Genomic DNA, 23,804 nt, shown 5'->3' on the forward strand with positions numbered 1-23,804 from the left:
AGATGGTGGCCCCTTTCCTTCCTCCCCACAGCAAGGGGGCTGTGTGCAGCCGGCTCAGTACAGGGGAATGGCACTGCCTACAAGGTGCCTTTCACCACCCGAGGGCACCAGCCCAACTCTCGCCCAAGCCCAGAGCAGTGGTTTTCAAACGTTTCCATCTCCTTCTTCTTAAGCAGAATTTTCTTTAACAAGGTGTTACTGGAACTCCAATACATGAACTAGATGAAAACAGAGCTCTTCCGACGGAATTGAATTTGGGGAAGCAGAATTACACACAGGGAGGGCCCAGTTCTGGCCATTCCCCTTACACGTCCCAGGATTTCCGGAATGCGCACCATTTGATAACCACTGCTGCAGAACTTCCAGGACCAGGGCTGACTTGGGCAGAGCCTGACATCCTACAACAGCCCAGGGAGCAACCAAAGACCTCCAGGAAACCCCTGCTTCCACAGCGCCGGCCTCCCTCTCCCCAGGGACCAAGATCAGCTTCTGTGGTGCCCAGAAAGAAGAGTGACCCACAAATCAAGAAGTAAGGTGCTGGTCCCAGCTGTGACCTTGAGCTAGTCACTTAACCTTTCTGGGTGTCAGTTTTCTCGGCTGTAAAACGGGGGTCATACCACCTGCCCTACCTACCTCATAAGGTTGTTGTGAGGATCAAATGAGATAATGGATGTGAAAACGCTTTGAAAAAAAAAGTATAAAGTGCTATACAAACGCAAGGCTTTATTACTTTCCTATTATATTCCTAATTATCTTTGACCAACTCAGCTTGGGGAAGGGAAGGCAACTCTAGCACTCATGGGGCATCTGAGGCTGGGGGGACTCACAGGCCACCCTGGAAGCAGCAGAGCCAAGAGAGCCGGCCACGGGTCCTTTCCACATTCCATCAGGTGTCACCAGTGTCTACCCAGAACCTCCCCAGCAGCCATCCCCAGGGTACCCAGGAGAAATCTGCTCTAGCGCCTAGGTCCACCCAGAACACCTGACCCGGCTGAGCTCAGAAGGAGAAAATAAAGACCCAAAAGACGCCTGCACCCTCTAATCAGGAGTCCTAGAGTGAACCCTCCGTCTCTCCAAGGGAACGCTGATCTATAACCCGACCAATCGGCCCGAGAGGCCCTACCAAGCCCTCCCCACACATTCCGTGCCCTGGCTCTGTAAGCTCACCGTTTGTAGTGTGTGAGGATTTTAGGCTCTGATCGGGCACAGCCAGTGGGGTTGATCATGAGTGGCAGCTCCATCAAGGGGTGGCGTCCATAGCGGAATAAATAGTTCTGACAGCTCTCCACTCCGGGCAGCTGCGGGCACACGTCATGCCCCCCTCAGACCCAGCACTCTGGGCCGGCCCGAAGCTCCCAGCCCCGCTGGCCCAGGTCCCTTCCTTACTGATTCAGCTATGCGAAGCACGGCGTGCACCGTCAATCCGAAGAGCTCCTCGCCCTTCAGGTACTCCGGGAAGAGTCGCAACATGTCAGCCTCTTTCCTCATGGCAGCCACGGGCTCAATGATGCGATTCCACACAGCTACCGGGTAGGGAGAGAAAGCAGCTCTGAGATGACTTCTGCTCACTGCTTTTGTTTTTGGAGGGTGGGACGCGGGGAGGGAGCACACCCAGAAGTGCTCAGGGCTTGCTGCTGGTGGGCTTGGGGGACCGGTCGTATGAGGTGCCGGGGAGTGAACTGCGGCAGGCCTTGTGCAAGGCAACGCCCTCCCCGCCGGACTACTGCTGCAGGCTCACTCTTGCTGCCTTCTGGCCCGACCTCAACCACGGCTCTAGCTGCTCTCTGGAGCTACACGTCGCCCTTTCAGAAAGGCATGTGCTTCTTCGGGGCTCTCCTGGCCCTCAGTTACATTCGCCCTCACCAAGGCAGGCAGCTCTAGCCCTGGAGGAGAATTTCGATGTCTGGTGACACAGAAACATGGAGACCCAGATCAAGCCTCACGGCCCCAGAACAGCCAGAGTTTGGAGGAAGGAAGACTCAGTGTCAGATCTAGTCCTGGCTAGAGAGCTACACCAAAACTTCTAAGACAGGTTCTTTCTGGGGTGAGGAGGGGGATCATTGGGCCACACCCAGTGACCTCGGGGGCCACTCCTAGCTCTGCTCAGAGGAGTGAGCCCTGGCAGTGCTTGGGGGCCACATACGGTACGAGGGATCCCAGAGGACAGGGTCGGCTGCGTGCTTGGGGGCCACATATGGTACGAGGGATCCCAGAGGACAGGGTCGGCTGCGTGCAAGGCATCTCCAGTCCCACGACTCAGTTTCTTGATGTATAAACTGAGTGTAGAGAAACTGCTCTATTCTTGTCATTAACATAAAAACTAAGGTAAAAGCATTTTTTCCCAGAGAAAAACAAACAAAAGAAACTGCAGAGTAGCACAGTAGGTAAGGGGTTTGCCTTGCATGCACCTGACCCGGGTTTGGTCCTCAGCATCCCATATGGTCCCTTGAGCGCCACCAGGAGTAATTCCTGAGTGCAGGACCAGGAGTAAGTGCTGAGCATCACCAGTCGTGACCCAAAAATTAAAAAAAAAAAATGAGCTGATGACCTGGTCTCAGAACTCCTTTAGTTCTACTGAATATTGAAAAGGAGCTATAAAACAAAACAAAAAAACCCAGGGGGCGCAAGTAATAAATAGTATAGTGGGTAGGGCGATTGCCTTGCACATGGTCAACCTGGGTTTAATCCCCAGCACTGCATATGGTCCCCCAAGCCCGCCAGGAGTGATTGATCCCAGAGTGCAGAGCCAGGAGTAAGCCTAAGCACCACCAGTAGTTGTGGCCCAAAACCAAACCAAGAAGAAAAGGAATTCGAATATTTAAAGCCAGGAAGCAAAATCTCTTCCCTCGAGAGATTCTACGCTGGCTAAGTGCCAGTGGAAGACTGGGCATCCAGAGGCCAACTCCAGCCGTGGTCGGGGGAGGAAGGTCCCCACGAAGAACCGTGCTGATCTCCTCCCAGCACCGGGAACCGAGTCCAGGAGAAACGCGCCCACCCCCGGCGTCCACCTCGAGAGCCCGGCGCCTACCCTGAGGAGAGGCGTCGGTGAAGATCAGGTCCTCCAGGCCCTGCTCAGTGACTCGGATGACAAACTCCGGCCGCCCGTTGTTCTCCCCGATGGAGCAGCGGTAGCAGCAGCGGCGGTTGTTGGTGCGGAGGCTCCAGTAGATGCGCGTGGCCTCGTAGCCCACAGGATAAAGGGCCGTGGCGCTGTGGAAGTCGGCCATCTGGTGGGGGAGCAGCTGTCCGATGGCATGGAACACCAGGCCCCCCACGCGGAACATGTGCAGCCGCTCCCCGCGCTGGATGATGCTGGCGATCTGCTTCACCTCGTCCCGCTCGATGTAGACCCGGCGGAAGACCGCAAAGGAGCTCAGCTCCTGCTCACAGGGCCCCTTGATCTTGTGCATCGGGCAGAGCATGGTCTTGTCCTTGAAGAACATGCACTTGGCGCGGATGGCGCAGGCGAAGTGGTAGACGTTGGGGCAACGCATTCGGTTGCAGCTGCTGGTGGCGCCCGTGCGCTGGCACAGGGAGCACTTGGTCAGCAGCCCCCGGTGCAGCGCCACCTCCACGTTCATCAGGGCCCCGCCCTGGGTCTCGTAGACCTCTGTGGACCACAAGGCGCAGTTGAGGTGCACCCACAGGTCCAGGTCCAGGTTCAGCAGGCGAGCAGGCCCGTCGGTGGCCCCGTCGCCCTCCTCGTGGCAGAAGCAGCAGCGTCGCATGTCTCGAGGCACCTTGTCCGGGCGCAGGGCTGTGCCGAGCTGGTCCATGAACTCGGCCACCTCCCGCTCGTCCTCCTGCCGCCCCCCCTTCTGGATGGTCAGGAGCAGCCGCAGTCGCTTCCAGCGGACCCCCTTCCACTTTTTGAGGCGAGGGGGGCGCGAGTCTTCGCCCTCTTCGGGGGGCCGGGCGCGGGGCTTGGGCCGGGCTGCTTCAGGAGACGAGGCCAGCGGCAGGGGAGAGGGGACCGATGGCTCAGCCGAGGGTTCGGGCGGGAGTTCCACGAGGGGCTCGGCGGGGGGGCTGGCAGGGGAAGGTACCAAAGGGGACGGGGGCGGGGAGGGCTCTTCCGGAGGCGGGGCGGAGAGCTGCCGCACGTCCAGATTCGAGACGTTGTAGGTGTAGCTGTGCTGGGTGGGCGGCTCGGGGACGGGACTCTCCTAGGGAGGGACGCACACGACACTGTCAGTGCCCACACCTCGCGCCCCGGCCCCTCCTCTGCCTCCACGCAGACCCATTCTGCCCCAAGCCCTTGGCCGTTCTTGCCTCGCCGGGCTTCTCCCCTCGTCACCCCCACTTCTCCCCAAGACTCACCTGTTTCAGGAGGCTTAGGATGTCGAGCTGGCTCTTGAGGGTATAGCCAGGCAACACTGCATCAAACTGCTTCAGCCAATCAGGGCCGGCCTCCGAGTTCTTGCCTCCCAGGCCCTTTTCTTTCCCGCCTACCAGAAGGAAGGGGTCAGAGCCCGCTGGCCGCAGCAGCGGTGCCCTCGGGCCCCCAGGCGTTTTCCTGCCCCACTCACCAGGGCCCTCTGCTTCCCCTTTCTTAGGCTCAATGCCTGCCCGGGCGGGGCTCTCTGGGAACAGCACCTCGTAGGAGTTGGGGATCTTCATACTCAGCAGCTCGGCCACTGCTACCATCACACCGTTCAGGTTCTGCTGGGGCGGAAGGGATGGAGCGCTTCAGGGACACTCAGAACACAACTCTCCTGCCCCCTGCCACCCGGCTCCCCTCACAGCGGCCTCCCGCAGACGACTGTGGAGGGCCTCACAGAAGCCCACCAAAAAAGGAACCTGTAGTAACTTACACAACCATGCCCACAACTCAGAGATTTCTGTGGACATTAGCAAAGCAGAGGACCCAAGGTAAAGAAATCTGTCGTGCTGGTTTTTTGTTGTTCTTTTCCGGTGGGGAGGAGGCAAATCTGGCAGTGCTCAGAGGCTACTGTAACTCATGCAGGGCTCAGGGGCCTGGTGGTTATTCTCAGCACAGTACTCAGGGGTCGGTTCCTGCTCAGGAGACTGGTGCAAGGGGCTAAACCCAGGGCTCTGGCATGCAAAGCACGTGCATCAGTCCTTTGAGCTACCTCCCAGCCCTACTGTGTTTTTTAAACTAGGATCTCCAATTTTCTTTGACTAAAAAACCCTGCTAATATTATAAAGCAGGAAAAAAAAAAAGTTCCACTTTGGGCCAGGAATATAGCGCAACAGTAAGCACTTGTCTTGCGTGTATGAGGCCCGAGGTTTGATCCCTAGCACTACCAGAAAGGGAAAAAAGAAAACAAAATCCGGTGGTACAGTGCTTGTAGAAAACTGCCTTGGGTTTAATATCAGGCGCGCGCGTGCACACGCGCGCACACACACACACACACACACACACACACACACACACACACACGACCATCCGACCATCCTGTTATTCGTTGATTGCCTCAAGCAGGCCCCAGTAACGTCTCCTTCATCCTAGGCCTGAGATTATATTCAAGGCTCTTTAGGAGAATGAGACCCATCATTGTTACTGGTATTTGGCATGTTGGGTACGCCACGGGGAGTTTGCCAGACTCTGCCGTGTGGGCAGGCTACATTCGGTAGCCGCGCGGTTCCGGGAGCTGGTTTTTATAGTCTCTGAGTTTTTATAGTCTCACACACACACACACACAACGACTATCAAATACCCTCCAGTTTCCCAGATGGCACTGGGTCGCGCTGTCTTGTCGCCTTTGTGGCATTTGCCTCTCCACTTGCTGACTTGTATCTTTCTCCCTGGACTAGGAGGCCCTGGAGGGGAGGGGCTGTACTTCATTTACCCCTGCCAGAATTTCAGCCTTTTTTGGGAGCGAGGTCAGCCTTTTGGCCACATCCTGCAGTGCCAGGATGGAACTACGACCAGCTGCAGTTTGCAAAGCAAGAAGAACCTTAACTCCCTCCGGGCTCCCGACTCCCTAGCTGCGAGTGATGTGATCTCTCCAGGGACTGCCCACAGACCAACGTCCCCCTGGCCTCCAAGGCACCCCTGGACATACCTTGGCAGCAGCGGCAGAGACCGTCAGCATGACCGACACCTCACTTCCTTTGCCCTTTTCCCAAGGCGTGGCAGGCAGCTTTCCAGGGACATCCAGATCCAGGACCCCGTAAGGTTTGGTATCTGGGAAGACTAAGAAGGATCGAGAGTTGCAGCTGCCTCTCCCCAGCCTCTGCAAGTCCCCCGCGGCAGGCCGGGCCCCTTCCCAGAGCCTCACTTACCGGGGATGCTGGCCCGAGGAATGATGGGGATGACGGGGGAGAGCGCCCGATCGTCCTGCTCCCACCGGCCAGAGCCCAAGTGGGGGAAACGAGGGGTCTCCTCCCCCAGGATGCTCTCGGGGGATGACGCTGGCACAATGCTGTCGGGAGAGTCACTGTCCTCATCACTCTCCATCCTGCGGGCCACAAGCAGACGCTGGTCAGCCACTGCACCTTGCAGACCCCACCTCCCAATCCAGAGGCAGGGAGGGCCACAGCCTTCCTTGAAATGTGCCACTGGCCAAAGGGAAGCGAGGCAGCCTGTTCCCCAGCCACTTCCCACCTGACATCCTCGGTCTGATTGTGAGGAGGTGTCGGCAAGGCAGCCAGCAGGTCTAGACTCTTCACCTCTGAAGCATCTGAGGGGAAGGCAGGAGGAGAAAGGTAGCTTGAGGGCACAGAGCAGATTTCTCCCCATAGCCCAGCACAGCCAGCCCGGTCACTGCCGGCTCAGCCAGCTCCCCTGTATGGTTGCTTAGGGCAAATAAGCGGTATTCATACTTTCCCATATGTAAATCTTGGGGGTGTGGGGGGGGCTATACCCAGATTCATTCAGGGCTTATTCCTAACAGTGCTTGGGGGACCATACATGATGCCGAGGATTGAACCCGGGTTGGCTGAATGCAAGGCAAGTGCCCTGTCCACTGTCTCTCTGGCTCCAATCCCTGAATTTTCTTCCTCTTCAATCAGATTTTTCTCTCCCCTACTTGGGTGGTATCTGTTCAGGGGTTACGCCCTACGCTGGACTTGGGAGTTGCTTCCAAGTACAGACTTGGGGGAATGGACATGGTACAGAGATGAGCCTCCCACATGCAATGCAGGCACTGAGCCCTGCGAACGACTTCCCCGGCCCCATTTATAACCTGTTCTGGGGATGGGGGTGGGAGTGGGGGTCTTCACCTAGCTGTGCTCAGGACTTACTCCTGGCTCTGCCCTCAGGTACCACTCCAGGCAGCTCAGGGGATCATACAGCGATGCCAGGGATCGAAACCCGAGTCAACTGCCAGCAAGGTAAATGCCGACCTGCTGTATTACCACTCCTGTCCCCCACTTATAATCTTCCATGACTTTCCTTAGGTCCCATAGCCTTTTACAATGAGGAAACAGGCTCACAGAAGCCAATGCCATTACTTGGCTACAGTCATCTGCCAGATGAGTGCGGAAACCAGAACAAATCCAGATGAGACTCCAGCTCTGTACCCACTGATGCTGGTCTGTGCCCTACGAGCAACTGCTTCCACAACACTCCCCTTGCAAACCACCCTCCCACTGCCTAGTTCGAGACTCCAAAAGTCCATCCTGGCCTTCAACCAACTGATCGGTTCTGGGACTTTTCATCGGGTTTGGTTTGGTTTTGGAGCCACACCGAGCGGTGCTCAGGGCATACTCTTGGCTCTGCATTCAGGAATCACTCCTGGTGGGCCCACGGGCTACGGGATGCCGGGATCATACCCAGTTCAGCCCCATGCAAGGCAAATGCCCTGCTCAATGTATTCTCTCCCCAGCTCCTCTGTTTGGTTCTGTGACAGGGATTGAGCAGGGTCTCACACATTTGAGGGAGGTGCTCCATCACTGAAACACAGACAGTCCGACCAACCAGTCCTGAGAGCCTCCCTGCCTCTGGTCATCCGTGGCCTGCACACTGGGCAACGCGCAGCCCACCGCCAACCCAGCTGCACGGAGGGAGGGGCACAGTGACTAGCCTGGACCCAACACTACACCGAACTAGGAAAGGAGAAACCCTGGTTGCAGCTTACCCCTTAGTGTCCCTTCAGTGTCGCGGGCAGAGGCGGCATCCTTGGGCTGCTCCCCTAGGTCTTCAGATGCAGTGACACCATTTACCATCTTCTGCTGCACCGATGGGGGTGGGGTGGGAGGCAGCGACGAAGGTGGTGTCGGCGGGTTACTCAGGTTATTCTGGGGGTGGGGGCGGGGCGTTGTGTGCAAGGTGGCAGAGGGAGACGCACAGGATCCCCTGGCCCCACACTACACCAGCCATCGCTTCAAGTCTTCCACTCCCACCTCTCCTCCCCAGGAACCTCCTCATCCCCAAAGGTAGACTGCCATTTCTCTGACCTTGGTAAGCAGCTGGGAATAGTAGTCAGGGCCAGTGGGCAGCACGCCACTTCCAAAGGCCCCCCTCAGCTGGCACTGCCCATTGACTGGACAGCCGCTGCCAAAGGGAGCAAAGAGGCTAAAATTGGCCGTGATGGTCGGCTCCGTTAGGGGCAGCAGGGACAGCTCCTAGGAGGGGCAAGACGACAAGGTTGGAAGCCTGCAGCACACACCTCTCTACCAGAGCACGGCCGGGGAGCAGGGAGCCCCCGCTATCCTGGGTTGGGACCAGGGGACTGGCTCCCGGGGGTCACCTGTTTCAGCTGTCTCAGCAGGGCCTCGTTGGCCCTGACCCCGTCCTCCTTCCGCAGCTTCTTTCGGGAGCTCACCAACCTGTCGCTCGCCTTCTGCACCCGCTTGGGCTTCAGTGTCAAAGGCTTCCTGGCTGCTGTGTCCTAAGCCGGATAGACCCTAGTCAAGGCTGCTGTCCTGAGCCCTCACCTCTTCTGTTTGACCAGACCTGCTCACTCTGCCCCTGGACTCCGGCCCATTCTCTCTTCCGTGCTTGAGTTACAGTACTCACCTCCTTACTGTTGGGGGTACCCTGTAGTTTCTGTTCCAGCCCTGCCAGTTTGCTGTCAATGTGACCGTTGATTTCCGCTCGCAGCCCCTCAGGGCCCCGGGGCCCAGTGCTGAGTTGCACGTTCTTTGCCCGGAGAAGTTTCTGCAAGAGCAGATGGCCGGCTTCCGAGCGGGAGCCTGCCAGCAGGAGGTGGTTGCTGGTGCCTGCTGCCCCGACTGGCTCCCCGTTGGCCTCTCTCTTCACCGCCTGGGATCCCAGGACACATGGCTCTTCCCGAGGCTCCTGCTTGATGCTGAGATGGGGCGACTCAGGTACCACCTGTCCATTCACCGGCTCCGGGGGCCCGGGTACCAGACTGCTCTGCTCCGGCTTCTGGGCTTCCGTGAGGTTGTCTGGAGGATCCCAAGGTCCCAAACCCTTGCCAAAGAAGGTATCTGCAAGCTGGGCAGCAGCAGGCGAGACCCGCCCAGGAGGTAGCTCCAAGGGTGGTCCCTGGGGCTTCGGGGTCCCTGGTTGGGTGGGGGTGAGCTGGGCTTCCAAGGGGAGCTGGGAACCGGGGGAAGGTAATTGCGAGGAAGATCTCTTTGGCTCTTGGGGGCTGGAAGGTGGAGGTGGAGGATGGCCAGTCCCAAGGACTGGTCCTGTCGATAAGGCTCCTTGTGGGGTGGGGAGCCGGGGAGGGCCCTGGGGTCGAAGCCCTGCCCCGAGCTCCTGGAGGGGACCTGTCTGGGATCCAGGGAAGCCCCCAAGCTGGGGTTGGCGGCCTAAGAGGCCCTGGAGGGGAGAGGACTGAGCCCCAGGCTCCTGATAGGGTGGGGTCTGGCGGACGGGCTGCCCCTGCTGCAGCTGCCGCTGCATGAGGAGGACCTGGAGCTGCTGCTGCTGCTGCTGACTCAGGTGCCGCAGCTGCGGGTTTTTGGCCAGGACTCCTTGGAGCTGTGCTCGGAGTTGCCCCACTGTGGGTGTGACTCCAGCCCCAGGCAGGCCCTGTGGGACAGGTCCTGGTTTGGCAGGCGGTGGTCCTGCGTTATTTTGCACAGGCCGCTCTAGTCCGATGGGCTGCTGGGAACCCAGGAGGTTCTGGGTCACAGGCCCAGGCTGTTCCCCGATGCACACGGAGGACTGGGCCAACAGGTGGGGCACAGATGAGACCTCAGATGATCCACTGCCCGGTGGCCCATGACTTCCCACACCTGCTGAGTGGAGCACGTTAACCTGCTGCTGCTGCTGTCCCGGGAGCCTCAGAGGCGGCTGCAGCGGGACAGAGTTGGGCTGAGGCTGGGCCTGGGGCTGGACGAGCAGGAGTTGTGGGTCCCCGGAGAGTGAGGATTTGACCTCCCCTGGCTCAGTGGCCACGGACTCAGGAAGAGTCCCCATTGCTAACGGCCCTCCCTGGTGAGCGGAGGGCCCCTCTGTGGCCTCAGGAGGAAGGGCCGTCTCTCCCAGGCTTTGTTCCTTGCCCGCGAGGAGGAGGGCTGGGCCCAGGGCGCCGGGGCTTGAAAAGTGTTGAAGAGGTTTGGCTGGCATGGCAGGCCCAAGAGTCACCTGCGGCTGCGGCTGCGGCGGCGGCTGCTGCTGCTGCTGCGGAGACAGTAATGTTCGACTCTGGCTCAAGAGGCCCAGCTGCTGCTGTTGTTGAAACTGTTGCTGTTGTAGCTGCTGCTGCTGCTGCAGCTGCTGTTGCTGCTGCTGCAGCTGGAGCTGTTGTTGCTGCTGCAGCTGCTGCTGTTGCAGCTGGAGCTGTTGTTGCTGCTGCTGCTGCTGATGTTGTTGATGTTGCTGGAGCTGCTGCTGCTGGATCTGCTGCTGCTGGAGCAGCTGCTGTTGCTGCTGAAGCTGCTGCTGCTGGAGCTGCTGCTGCTGCAGCTGTTGTTGCAACTGCTGCTGCTGCAACTGCTGCTGCTGCAAGGAGCCCATCGGCTGGGCACTCAGTTTTGGTGGAGCACTGTGCGGCATGAGCCCCTGCTGAAGGTGGGAGAGTCCTGCCATGGAGCCCTGCTGTTGGTGTTGCTGCTGTTGCTGAGCTGTGACCAGTCGGTGTCCCATAAGGCCCTGACCCTGCTGTGCCAGCTGGGGGGAACTCAGCACCCGGGACTGGGTCAGAAGCACCTGTCTGTGAGGCCCCTGGGAGCCCAGAGCTCCAGGGTGCTGCTGCTGCTGCTGCTGCTGCAACACCGCTACCTGAGCAGGGCCCAGCATGCCCTGGGAGCCCTGGTGTGGCTGGGGGGACAGCTGCTGGACCAAAAGGCCCTGGTGGCTGCTGGGAGGCAGAAGCCCCTGGGGCTTGGGACCCAGAGCCTGGTTCACCTGAACCCCAGGGCCCTGCTGCTGTTGCTGCTGGATCGCCACCTGTCCTAGGAGGTGCTGCTGCTGCTGCTGCTGCTGCTGCTGCTGCTGCTGCAATTTCTGGGCCAGCTGCATCCGCTGCTGCTGCAGCTGCAGCTGCCTCTCCTGTAAGAGCCTGGAATCAGGTCCAAGGCCTCGGAGAGCAAGGTTGCCAGGGAAAAAGCCCCCGGAGGGGCCAGCCAGGGCCCCAGCCCCACCAGAATGTTGCTGTTGCTGCTGCTGGGCTAGGGCCGTGTTGAGGAAAGGACCACCGGTCTGCCCAGGCAGGGTCATGCCGCCTGGTGGCAGGCGGAGACCTCCAGCTTGCCCACCAGGGGGCCCCTGAGGTGGCTGCAGCCCATGGCCAGGAAGCAGCTGACCGGGGAGCTTGGTGAGCAGCCGGGGACTCTGAGAAGGACTCAGGGCCAGCACAGCCGAGTGCTGCTGCTGCTGCTGCTGCTGCTGCTGCTGCTGCTGTTTATTTCGATATTCTGCCATGAGATTAGTGTGCTCCTTCTGCTGCTTCCGGACCTAACACGGAGGGGCAGGGAAGTCAGCTGGGAGCCTCCTCACCTGTGCCATCCCTCCTCTGCCCGGGCTGAAGTTTACTTTCCCCACCTGATCCAGCTGTTTCTGGATCTTGCTCTGCTGCTCTGTAACCAGCTTGAGTTTCTCAGCATCGGCCTCTGGGAACTCACGGCCAGCCTTTTTGGCAGTTCGCTGCTTGGCACACAGTGCCTTCCGGGACTTGCGGTGCACTCCGATCTGCTCCTCCAGCACCTTCAGCTGCATCTGTAGGAGCTGCTGGGTATGGAAGAGCCACTCCTCATACTGCCGCTGGTCAGCCTCATCTGGCAAAGGCAATGGGGGCGGGGGGAGGATCGTGTTAGAGCTGCAGAACCAGGATGCAGTTCCTCTTCACCCAGACCTTCGAGGCTATTTCTTTACACACGCTTTCCCCACCCGCATACTCACTGATCACTCCCTGGGCAAAAGTGGGTGGATTGGGACGAGGCTGGGAGGGGTCACCGGAACTCCGATCCTGTGATGAGAGAGACCGCTGGAGTTCACTGTTCCACACCAGGTCCTAAGAAGGGTGGCCCAAAAGCACCGGGACCAAGTTCCTTCTCCTACCTGACTGCTTACCTGGCCGCTCCCAGCTGCCACATGGTTCTGCAGATCACCACCTGGCCCCCCTGACAATCTCTGGGCGAGTAGGGACACTTGCTGCCTGGATTCCACCGAAGCAAAGAGAATATCAGTAACGGGGAAAGCGGAAGGGACAGGGAGAAAGGAGAAGGGACGGGACAAAGCAAAGGTCCAAGCCTCTATCACCCCAGTCTTACCTGTTCATGCCAGGTGCCACACCAATGCTGCCCTGAGCCATCACCTTCTTGATGCCTTTCAAAGCTACCATTTTGGCCTTTGCAATGGGATCAATGATATCTTCTGCAGCAAATTTGTCCAGGTCTGAACAAACAAGAGTTAAGTGAGTGGGTGGGCACTGGGCCAGTAGTCCATTCCATGTCTTCTATGCTATCCAATACCCTGACCACTACTGGCCCAAGAGAGGGTATGGAGCAGCAGAAAATCTACTGGGCTAGAAACCAGGTGGCCAAAAGGAGCGCCTCCACTCTTAACAGCATGACACGTGGCCTTGTTTTATCTCGCACCATGGCAGAAAAAGTTGCTCGCTAAGTTGTTAAGCCAGTAAGTCAATGTCTTTCACTTGTGCCTCAGTTTACTCCTCTGTTCAGTGGAGACGGTGACTCTTACTCTGTTTACCACACAGAAATGAGGGGATCAAGTGAGGCAAGACCATCAGTACTACTTTAGCACTAAGGAAGCACTCTTGAAATGTGCTTAAGGTAACTGGTACAGCACAAGAACCCAAATGTGGGCCCTACTAGATGCCACAGCTCACTCTCCTACCTATCAAAGATGCGAGGTAGATAAAGAAGCAACCACCAAAACCTTAAATCTTCCCAAAAATCCCAAAAACTGAACAATTCTCCACTGTTCAGAAAATTTAACTCTCTAAATCAAGAAAAATTTCCACTGAACTCCATCACCTTAAGATTGCGCCTTACAGAGAACCTAATCCGCCAAAACCCGTCAGGTACATGGGTCCTTGTGGTGAAAACTCCAGGCTATCTCAGAGTTGGGATGGGCAACCAACGCCCCCCCACCTCCCTGTACTTCCAGAACACCCAGCAGCCACACCCACACCCCACCACTGCAGTCTATGTAAGCTCATCTACCGGCCTTGTTCAGAGACTCAATCAATCTCGAAAGAGATCACCTAGTTACAAAAATGTCTCGGACACCCACTCCCAGCTGAGACCGCTGGAGTGCTCTTGGATGGGGACGAACCAGCTCCCGCCCAAAGCCTGGGCAGCTGCTCCCACACCCCAAAGCTGCCACCCAGTTAAAAATTTAACTACAGGGGTGGGGCGATAGCACAGCTCATAGGGCGTTTGCCTTGCATGTGGCTGACCCGGGTCGGTTCCCAGCATCCCATATATGGTCCCCTGAGCACAGCCGGGAGTAATTCCTGAGTGCAATAGCGAGGAGTAACCCCTGTGCATCACCGGTTGTTTCCCAAAAAGAAAAAAAAAATCAACTACAACCTAACTGCCCACTTAAGAATTCTGGATTTTTTTGAGCACACTCCTCCGTCTCGTCTCCAATACTACAACACTGACATCTCAGTAGTAGATGGGATGTAACATAGAAACCAATCTAGACTAATAAAAACATTAACACAGAAGGTTAACTTGCAACTACAGCTTAGTAAACCCCCGGGCAAGGAATTAATGTCCCCGTGGTGAGATACAATTTCCAAATTTTCTTCTACAGATACATTTTTGATCCCTCTTAAAAGCCACTTAGGGGTAAAAAGCAGTATAAAATAAACTGTGGTGGCCCTGCTACAGGGTGGATGGGAAAATGGTGCAACGGTGGCGGGCAGGTGAGAGTGGTGGTGGGACAGGTGTTGGAACACTGAATGCCTGTAGCAAATCATCAGGAACAACTTTGTAAAACCACGGTATTTAAATTAAATGGGCACGGTAGCACTGTCCTCTCGGTGTTCATCAATTTGCTTGAGCGGGCCCAGTAACGTCTCCATGTTGAGACTTGTTGTTACTGTGTCTGGCATAGCGAATACGTCACGGGTAGCTTGCCAGGCTCTGCCATGCGGGCGAGATACTCTCGGTAGCTCACCGGGTTCTCCGAGAGGGGCGGAGGAATCGAACCCGGCTTGGCCAGGACGGCGGCTTGCAAGGCAAACGCCCTACCGCTGTGCTATCACTCCTGCCCAAATTCAGTGGGGAAAAAACAAAATAAAAATTCCCTCTCTACCCTACCCCTTTCCTTTACAATTGCTTTGATGGCTGGGATTTGCATATACACCTGTCTGTGGTTTTGGGGATTTTTTGGTAGTATCAGGACTCAAACCCAAGGCCACACATCTGTGAAGATGAGACCGACCAGTGAGCCACACCCCTGCCGGGACTGCACGAGGCTGCAGTGCTCACTCAGTGGTGCGCCCAGAGACTCCACTCCACTCCTCTGGCTATGGTGCCTGCCGCGTTCCCACCACGTTTCTCTTGGCTGAAGCATACAGTTCCGGGTGTTGTGCCCGAAAGAGATCACTGCAGCATCAGCACGCAGGCCCATCGCTGCCTGGCTGTGTTACTTACCAGGGGTTTTACCCTTAGTTGCTCACACACACTGGGTGGCAGTGAGGATGGAAATCACTTGAAGCCCTGGACATCACAGACAGCAGAGTTGCCAGGACCACACTTGGCACATGCGGCACACTGGGAGATCTGAGCTGCGTCTGTAGGAGTCTAAGCCCCCAGTGCTATTCCTCTGGGCCCCAACGTCTTTGTTAGGGGCCATGCCTTGCAGTGCTCGGGGATTATCCTTGCCTCCGGGCTTGTAGGTTAACTTCTACTCCATCCTGCTGAGCAGTATTTTTCTGACCCTGACTCTCCACGTTTTATGGACCGACAGAGTTCTTTCTGATTTGGGGGTTACATCTAGCAGTGCTTGCAGACTACTCCTGGAGCACTGCGCCAGGGACCATATGGTGGTGGGGATTGAACATGGGCCCCTATCATGTAAAGCCTACACTCAGATCACTGAGCTCTCTTACTTTTTGTTTTATTCTGCTTTTGAACACATCCCCGTCCACAGCCAACAGCATTCAGGGACTCAGAGGTAACTTGGGACAGTGCTTCAGGGACCATATGCAGTACCAGGGATCAAACAGGGGTCACTGCATGTAAGGCGAGCACTTAATGGCCCCATACTGTATCTCTGGTCCCCTGCCACTTTTTTTTCCTAATTTTTTTGGGGGGTGGAGGGGGGAGTGTCACACCCAGCGATGCTCAGGGGTTACTCCTGGCTCTGCACTTAGGAATTACTCCTGGCAGTGCTTGGGGGACCACATAGGATGCGGGGAATTGAACCCGGTCTGCCGTGTACAGGGCAAATACCCAACCCCACGTTCTATTGTTCCAGTCCCCCGCCCTTGCCACTTTTTAAAGGACTGACCAAAATCCTTCTCTGGGTATTTTGAACCTATGAAAGAGTTAAGAGACTCCAAGGACCAGTGTTCAAACTCTAGTTCTCTTGTGTTATCTTAGGAAAGTTACCTCCCTCAGTTTCCTCCATGCCTGCTTTCTCTTCTACCACCAAAGAGCACAGTAGTACTTTTTAAACTGAGCTTGTTGTGATTAAATTAGACAACAGATGTAAAGTGCTCAGGATACTACTTGGCAAATTGTAATTCTCAGTGTTACAGTAACAATGCAATCATAGTTAAGAGCTGTAGTTGACTGCACGATCATAAAGCCAGACCATCCTCCCAACGGCGACCCTTCCTCTTCTCCCCAATACTATAGCAGTGTCCACTCACCACCCTGACCCAGTCTACTCCAGCCCACCATTTCCGCCTCTGCAAACATCCCATATGCTTTCCTGCTACTAGTCTCTTGAGTCACTGCACCTACCTGAACTGATTTATTCCCTTTCCTTCAAGTTCTCAAGTTCAATCTCCCCACAGCTACAAAGATTTAGCAAAAATCTGACTTCCCTGCATGTTTCCCTCATGCACTCAAACAGCTGAATCCCTTATTCCTCCCACTCTAAAAAGTGTGTTTGCTTATACTGTGAGAATGGTATTCAGCCAAATTTCTTTATGTCCCATCTTCCTTAAGTAGGGATCATCTTAGGTCGGTCTGCAGCCTCACTGCCGTTACACAGTATCCACTGAGACCACAGGTACTTAGGCCCATCCCCCCCCCCCCCCCCCCCGCAGTTACCTGTATCTGGGAAGAAGCTGTTGGCCAGCTGCTGCTGCATTGCCAGTTGTTGAGGTTTCATGCACATAGAAGGTGGCATAGCACCCATGGGCTTCTGCGCCAACACTGGCTGGGAGCTCTGCTGAGGCACCAAGCCCGCCTGCCCTCCATGCTGCCCACTTAACATATGCCCTTGGTTGGAAACCATAGGCATGGACGGGGCCAGACGCTGCTGGAGGGCATGAGCTGGTGGCTGGGTGGGCATCAGAGGCTGGGTCAGGCCTGGCTGTCGGGAACCTCCAAGTCCCAAGGCGAGCTGCTGCTGGGGCCCAGCCAAACCGGGCGAAGAGCCTTCGTGTGGCAGAGCCATGGTCTGGGAAGGACCAGGCGTGGACAGCAGTGAGTGTTGCTGCGGCTGCGGCTGCGGCTGCGGCGGCGGCGGCTGCGGCTGCTGCTGCTGGGCAGGATGGAGTTTCGCAGAGAGTTGCTGCTTCTTCTGCAGCTCTTTCTTCTCGTGCTCCAGCAAGTCCTCAATGAGCAGGGGTAACTCGCTGGCGACAAGGGAGCTCTCCATCTTGTCCAGTTCATCCCCGGAGGCTGTATGTCCACCAGGCAAGGACAGAGCCCCACTCTCTAGCTCAAACTTTTCCAGCAAGGACCCTCCAGGGCCACTCAGTGGGCTGGGGGTCAGCAGATGACCTGGTGGTCCTCCTGTGGCACCAAAGGGGCCCTTCTCAGCTGTCTGTCCACTGCTGGGAAAGGGCCCTGGGCCCATGCGAGCATCCCGACTGCCTAACACACTCTGTCCTGGTTTCAGTCCCAGGCCTAGAGGGGTGGTAGCAGGTGCTGGCTCAGCCTTGGGGGTATTAATGGTAAACTGGCAAGGGGAAGGGTGGCGCCCACTCTCCTCCACCTTGGGCTTCACCTCAGGGAGCACTGATGCCAGACGGGGCTCGGAGGCATCGGCAGCTGGGGGTGGGCGTTCCTCAGGGCCCAAGGGCCCCGGCTCCACACCCCGCAGGAGGGCCTCCCGCTCGGCCTTTTCGTTGGCCGACTCCACCAGCCTCAGGTGCTCGTTGAAGGTGTCCTTCTTGTCCCCCGTGTCCAGCTCTGGGTCAGTGTAGGCCAACAGGTCAAACTCATCCCCATTGAGCAGGTCGTCTAAGTGGGGGTCGTTCGTCTCCAGGTTCTCCAGGGTGCCCAGCTCATCGTCTCCCTTGGCCACGTCCACGCCCAGGCCCAGGTGGGCCAGCTCCTCGTCGTCCTCCAGGGCCTTGTGGGCATCAAAGTCGTCGTCCAGCTCGGGATCCTCGCAGGGCAACTTCCCGGCTTCCAGGGCCAGAGGAGGCGGGCGGCTGAGCTCAGTCCTCGACGGGGGCCGGCCGACCAGCTCCAAGCCAGCTGGCAGGGTGGGGCCCTTGGTGTGGGGCGCTGGATGGAGGCTGTTCAGTTCAGGGGCTGGCGGGGCTGAAGGCTTCTGTGGTGGAAGGCCCGACACAGCCAGGCCGCGAAGCCCTTCAGGAGCCAGGCGGTGGGAATCCTCACTCACAGGGTAAAAACGGGATCTCTGAGGGGGGCCCTGGCCAGGGAACGGAGCACCCCCAGGCCCTAGTCCTTTCTGTACATTGTGTCGCAACTCAATGAACTGGGCAGGACCAGCGGGGCCGGGCACCGGCTCTCCAGGGCCAGGCAGACGAGCGGGGATGCCCGCCAAGGGGGAACCAAGGGCCTGGCGGCCAAGTTCAGGTGCAGGAGCTGACGGGAAGCGAGCGGACATGGCGAGTCGCATGGAGGTGGCTGCCGTGGCCTGCTGCTGCGCCTGCTGCTGCTGCTGCTGCTGCTGCTGCCACAGCTGCTGCTGCTGCTGCAAGGGCAGGGGCCCGGGGTAGGGCGCTCGCTGGTAGAAGGCCTGGGAGCCTCCCACCAGTTGCCTGGAAGGAAACACAGAATCAGAGGACGGGACAGTCAGGCCGAGCAAAGTTAACAGCCGTTTCCACGTGGGGGAAAGAAAGGAGGCCAAGAGGAGACTGGAAAGGAAACAGAGGAAAGTCGAGGCGGCCACAACAGTGGTTAAGATCTGGGTTTGCCCCAGGAAACCCTCCGGAGGCTCACCGGTTGTTCACATCCAGAGCGGAAGGGGTGGCTGGTGGGGGTGGTCGGGAGAGCCGCTCATCAGTGGGAAAAGCCCCAGGCCCCAGGATGGTGGGGCCGCCCAGTTTGCTTGGGGGCAAGCCTGCGAGACTGTTCTTGTCCTGGGGAGAGAGGCAGATGAGCCCGCACGGCCCGCAGGCACCGAGACTCCCCGACCCCCACCAGCACTCTAGCTACCTGGGTCCCAGGGAAGGGGGTCTGGCCTCGATTCAGCTGCTCAAAGGCAGGGCTGCTCGTCTCAGCACCCCAGCTGCTCGGGGGCCCCACTGCTCCTGCAGCTGCTGCAGCTGTCTCCTTCTCCTGCCGCAGGGTGTTGCGCTGAATCTGCTGCCGAATCAGCAGCTCCCGGAGCCGCTGGCGCTGTTCAGAGCAGAAGAGCAGAAGAGGGTGAGTCTGTTCCACTCGGGCCGGAAGGCTGGCACCAGGGCTGTGGAGGGGGGGTGGTGACTGACCTGTCGCTGCTTCTCCAGCTCTGTCTGGCTAAGGCTGGACAGGCCTGGCTCCTGGGTGCCGCCAAGTTCAGGGGCAACCAAAGAGCTGCTCATTCCAGCCCCCGGGTCTTCTCGCTTGTCGGCCGGAGAGGCGATGCCCACCCGCTGCGTGGCCCCGTGGGACAGGTAGGGGAGGGAGCCGTCGGGCGCAGAGGGGAGGACTGACGGGGGTCGCAGTGGGGACAGCCCGTAGCCCTCTCCCGTGGATCCGGGGCTGGGTCCCAGGGGGCTCCCCGATGGGTGGAAGTTCCCTGTGGCTACTGCGTAGTTTGTGCTTTGAGGCTTGCCCAAGGTAGGGCCGGGCCCAAAATGGCTGTTGATCCCATGGGGGGGAGGAAGGCCAGGCTGAGAGACAGGGGGCTTTAAGGAGGGGTCCCCGACCGCCTGAGGGAAAGTGAAGCGCATGGGAGAGGGAGTGCCCACAAACGCACCAGTCCCAGGGGACCGGGCAAAGTTGGGGGGCTGCCCACTTGGGACCTTGGCGTGGAGCTCCCCTGCCGGCCCCGAGGGCAGGGCTGCTGGGAAGCCCCCGGCCCCCAGAGGAGTGTGGGCAAGAGGCCCGGCCTTAAAGGCAGCTTCGGGAGGCTGGGGTCGGGGCGGCTTATGCAGCGGGGCGAAAGGGTCTCGGGACTGAGGGCGGGAGGGGGGGCGGGAATAAGGGTCGGGGGACTGGAAGCGAGGGGTCACGGGGGACGGGCAGAAAGCCTCGGCAGACAGGGGGCGGGGTGTCAACGGGGACTGGGAGCTGGACTGGGACTGGGGACTGGCGGGCACTCGGGAGAAAGGGTCGGAAGGCAGCGAGCGAGGCGGCAAGGAACAGCAGTTCTCGGGGGGCGGGGGCTGGGGCCGCGGGGTTGACGGGGGCTGGGCGTAGGGGTCCGAATAGGGGCCAGAGCGGAAGATGTCTGAGTGGCTGGGGGGAGAAGGAGCCAAAGTCTGGGCAGGCGCTGGCTCCTGGGGCCTCAAGCCCAAGCCTGGGCTCTGGGGTTCTACCTGAGATGCCCGAGGGGTCAAGGGGGCTTTGAAGACATCAGGTGCCTTTAGCTCCAGGCTGCCCAGGTGGGGGCCGGAGGAGGGCGAGTCGGCAAAGCCAAGGTTGGGGGCCCCGTAGCTCGGAGAGGAGGCCCCAAGCTCTTCCTTCTTCACCTCCAGAGCCTTCCGAGACTCCCCGAAAGGCGGAGGTGACAGCAGGGGCTCCGAAGTCTTGCCCCCGCCGCCCCCCGGGCTCTCGGGCACAGCCAGGTTGTCCAGTGAAGGGCAGCGGGGCTTGAGGAAGGGGTCCGGTGTGGAGGGCTGCTGGCGGGGGGTGCCGGGCGGAGTAGCGTGGAATTCCCCTGGCTGGCCAGGCCCAGAGCGAGATGAAGTGCCCAGCGCCGAGGGCTGGGAGGGGGCCCCAGTGGGACTCGGGTAGGGGGGGTAGGCGGGGGGCGCTGCAGGGAAGCGGGGCTCCAGAGCGTAGGCGGGGGCCAGTCCGAAGGGGTCCTGCGAAGGCACTTGGGCGGGCACCTGGGCTGGGAGCTTGAGGAAGAGCTCACCGGGCGAGTCGGGGCCGGACACGGCGCCCACCGGCGGCTTCAGGAACCCATCCGCAGAGGTAGACAAGCCGGCGGGGGGAGTGGGGCTGCCAATGAAAATGGTGGGGGCGGCAGCAGGCGGCGGGCTGCCCAGTGCCCCTGGCTGGGGGGGAATGCGGAGCTGTAGGGCCGGTCGGTCCGGCTTACGGGCCATGTCGCCCACCTTGGTCTGCTTGTTGATCTGGCTCTCGGCCTGCTACAGGGGAGACCAGCACAGAGCCGTCAGGCTGCTGTGGGCAGGCCTAGGCCCTGCCACCCCCACCCCGTGAGGCCACCAGCTACGGGACGCGGATGGTACAGCCCGGCCCGGTCCCCGCTCACCTTTTGCACCTTGTTGATGCGATGGGCTGCCCGGTTATCTTTGGCCTTTTGCTGGAGAACACGCAAGACACAGCCGTAAGCCTAGAGCTCAGAGCCCCGCCAATCCTCTCCTCCCCATTCCAAAGCCGATTCCCCCTGGCCCACGCTGCTTGAGGAGTGGGGGATGGAAAACACAGAGGCGAACTGCCCACAGGCCTCCTTCGCTGCCCCACACTGCCCAGGGCTCCTGCCCGTCTCACCAGGTAGGGGGCTTTGTCAGCAGCTGGAACCTTTCTCCAGAGCTTCATGATTTGCTTGCATCGGCTGGACCAGTCTGGAGATCGAGTGATGGTCGGATGGTGGTAGGAGGTTTAACAGGTGATCCGACACCACCCGCCCCAAGTGACCCGCACTCCCGACCGCCACCGGCTGCCCCCGCCCCCCAGGTACCTGGGTAATCTTGCTTGAGATTGGGAAAGTTCATGTTGGCATAGAGCACAGGCGAGATGGTCGAGAGCTGGCCTAACTCCTCGTCCTTCTCCCAGCGCTGAAGACTCCGCTGGTTATAGGAGAGTCCGTCGCCCTCACCCTCCGTGGTGGGGGTGGTGGGGGTGGAGGGTGTGGTACCCCCTGAGCCCGTCCAGGGGCTGTCTGGCTCACCGGGTTCCGGGCTAAAGAAGCCCCCGCGCTCCCTGGGGCGCAGGGGCAGAAAGTCACAGGGGGCAGGAATGCTGGGCTCCACCCCATGCCGACGCCCAGAGCGCCCCAGGCCACCACCCCATCCCCACAGCCCCCACAGGGGAAGAGGAAACGGGGACTGCCCGGGAGACCAAGTCTGGACACCAACCTTGAATCCAGGAATGGGGACTGGCAGAGGCCTGGATAGGAGTCTATCGGGCTGTTGGAGGGGAGACTGCCCAAAGGGAGCCCACCTACAAGAGGCACGGGGTCAAAAAAGGGGCGCAAGCCGCCTGTGCTGGGGGCAAGCCCAGTCATCCCCGCCAGCCCAGTCTTCAAGCCGCTCCCACCTGGATCACCTTGAAGAAAGGGTCTCTGCAGCGGTGTCCGGCTGCCATCTAGGCCAGGGGTCCCACAGCCCAGAGGCTGCTCTCGTTCAGAACCCAGAACGTCCTTGAAGAGCTGCTGCAGGTCCTTGGATTCCATCTTGGGCAATTCTGTGGAGGAATGAGGATGGCTGTTACTAAGGAAGCAGACCGGGCACCGAAGGAGGCCCTGGGCAGGGAAGGGGCTAGGACCCCTTAGGAAAGCCACCCAGACGGGCAACCCGCAGGCAACAGCTTCTCCCACAGAGACCCCTCATCCACGCAATGTGGGCCAGCCTCACCTTCTGTGGAAATCCTGTCTAAGTCAGAGCTAAGCATCCCTTCACCTGGGGTGCCTGGCTTCTCGGGGTCACTGGGCACTGGGGATGCTTTTACGCCCCCATCCTCAGGTCCTGCATTTGAGAGAAGCTCATGAGCCAAAGCCAGAACGGAAGAACCAAATGGGACACCCTGAGAGGCCGGAGCAAAATTACAGTAGGTGGAACGCTTGCCTTGCACACGGCCAGTCCGGGTTCGGTCCCCAGCACCCAAGCCCCTCCAGGAGTGATCCTTGAGCCCAAAGTCAGGCACATGCCCAGAGCAAAACAAAACACGGAGCCCCCTGAAGTGTGGAGGATGTGGACTCATTTCCAGCCGCCAATGCTGAGGATGCTCAGAGGCAGAACAAATGGACAGAGGCCAAACCAGCAGCCCTCACCTGGTGTATCAGCCTTGCCCTCGGGCCCGCGGGATTCTTCATCTGCAACATCAGGACCATCTTCTGTAAGCAACAATCCCACTCGAGTCAGACACATCCCACCCCTGCGACGGGCTCCCAGCTCCACAGTCTAGGCAGGCCCCTGGTCTACTCCCCGAGCCCAGCTCGTTCCCCACCAGATTCCTTTACCAGCTCCGAAGGAAGCTGGGTCCCTTCAAACGGCCTCACGGCTACACAACGAACCTTTCTGCAAGGCGGGAAGCTCCTTCCTATCCGAGCCTCCATCCCCCTTGGCCTTTGAGGTTCCGAGTGCGAAGCTTGGCCGGCCCACCCCGACTGCGAAAAGGGCCTTTCGGCTCAGGTCCAGCAGCTCCTTCCCAAAGAAGGCTTCCTGCGGGAGAGTCAGGGAAAGCCAGCTGCCGCATGCCCCCGGACAGCTGGCCATCCCGGCCCTCGGCCTGAGCCCCACCTGCAGGTAAGCGGGGAACATGTCCTCCAGCTTGCTCTTCTTGCGCCCACGCCGTTGCTGCTTTTTCTTCTCGTCCCCATCGGCTACGCTCTGGTCCACAGAGCCCTCTGCAGGCAGGTCAGTGGACATCACTGGGACAGGACGGCAGGTGTCAGACACACTGCTCCCAGCGCGACCTGACACGCTCTGCCTACTGCGCCCCCCACCCAGTGATGCCCCCGCCCGCTTGCCCTTCGGGTGGGCCCACCCGCTAGGGCTCCCTGCAAGGGCCCGATGTCCTGGCATCCCCACCTTCGCCCAGGCCCCACTGGTGCCCTCACCCGTCTCACCCTCGTCGGGCTGCCCATCCCCACTCAACACCTCGGCCTGAGCAGCAGGCCCCTTTTTCACGCGGGTGTGGGATTTCCGCTGCCGCACCATGAAACCACCAATGCCTGTGAGGAGGCAGAACTGAAGCTGAGAGGCTGCAGGGCCGGGGCGAGCGTCCCTGCACAC

General features: G+C 59.2%; 1 protein-coding gene across 2 annotated transcripts in view; it reads right to left on the reverse strand.

The window, feature by feature from the left end:
• Positions 1–23,804, reverse strand: part of KMT2D (lysine methyltransferase 2D) — a 42,826-nt gene that overhangs the window by 4,285 nt on the left and 14,737 nt on the right. The window contains exons 22-51 of one of the 2 annotated variants that reach the window (XM_056120120.1): positions 23,639–23,743; positions 23,310–23,440; positions 23,084–23,231; positions 22,841–22,903; positions 22,425–22,535; positions 22,117–22,254; positions 21,927–22,011; positions 21,530–21,771; positions 21,340–21,413; positions 21,101–21,151; positions 19,167–20,975; positions 18,892–19,074; positions 18,676–18,815; positions 16,585–18,494; positions 12,598–12,721; positions 12,398–12,482; positions 12,227–12,293; positions 11,870–12,102; positions 8,927–11,782; positions 8,658–8,798; positions 8,365–8,532; positions 8,046–8,205; positions 6,572–6,647; positions 6,250–6,425; positions 6,030–6,160; positions 4,530–4,662; positions 4,321–4,448; positions 3,029–4,166; positions 1,387–1,523; positions 1,168–1,298 (exon numbers count right to left, since the gene is read on the reverse strand). In XM_056120120.1, the coding sequence (XP_055976095.1) occupies positions 1,168–1,298; positions 1,387–1,523; positions 3,029–4,166; positions 4,321–4,448; positions 4,530–4,662; positions 6,030–6,160; positions 6,250–6,425; positions 6,572–6,647; positions 8,046–8,205; positions 8,365–8,532; positions 8,658–8,798; positions 8,927–11,782; positions 11,870–12,102; positions 12,227–12,293; positions 12,398–12,482; positions 12,598–12,721; positions 16,585–18,494; positions 18,676–18,815; positions 18,892–19,074; positions 19,167–20,975; positions 21,101–21,151; positions 21,340–21,413; positions 21,530–21,771; positions 21,927–22,011; positions 22,117–22,254; positions 22,425–22,535; positions 22,841–22,903; positions 23,084–23,231; positions 23,310–23,440; positions 23,639–23,743 (11,074 nt within the window). Of the gene's footprint in view, positions 1–1,167; positions 1,299–1,386; positions 1,524–3,028; positions 4,167–4,320; positions 4,449–4,529; positions 4,663–6,029; positions 6,161–6,249; positions 6,426–6,571; positions 6,648–8,045; positions 8,206–8,364; positions 8,533–8,657; positions 8,799–8,926; positions 11,783–11,869; positions 12,103–12,226; positions 12,294–12,397; positions 12,483–12,597; positions 12,722–16,584; positions 18,495–18,675; positions 18,816–18,891; positions 19,075–19,166; positions 20,976–21,100; positions 21,152–21,339; positions 21,414–21,529; positions 21,772–21,926; positions 22,012–22,116; positions 22,255–22,424; positions 22,536–22,840; positions 22,904–23,083; positions 23,232–23,309; positions 23,441–23,629; positions 23,744–23,804 lie in introns of both variants that reach the window. The other variant, XM_056120121.1, reaches the window with a different exon arrangement.

Source organism: Sorex fumeus, unplaced genomic scaffold, assembly GCF_029834395.1.
Source record: "Sorex fumeus unplaced genomic scaffold, SorFum_2.1 ptg000042l, whole genome shotgun sequence".
NCBI lineage: Eukaryota > Metazoa > Chordata > Mammalia > Eulipotyphla > Soricidae > Sorex > Sorex fumeus.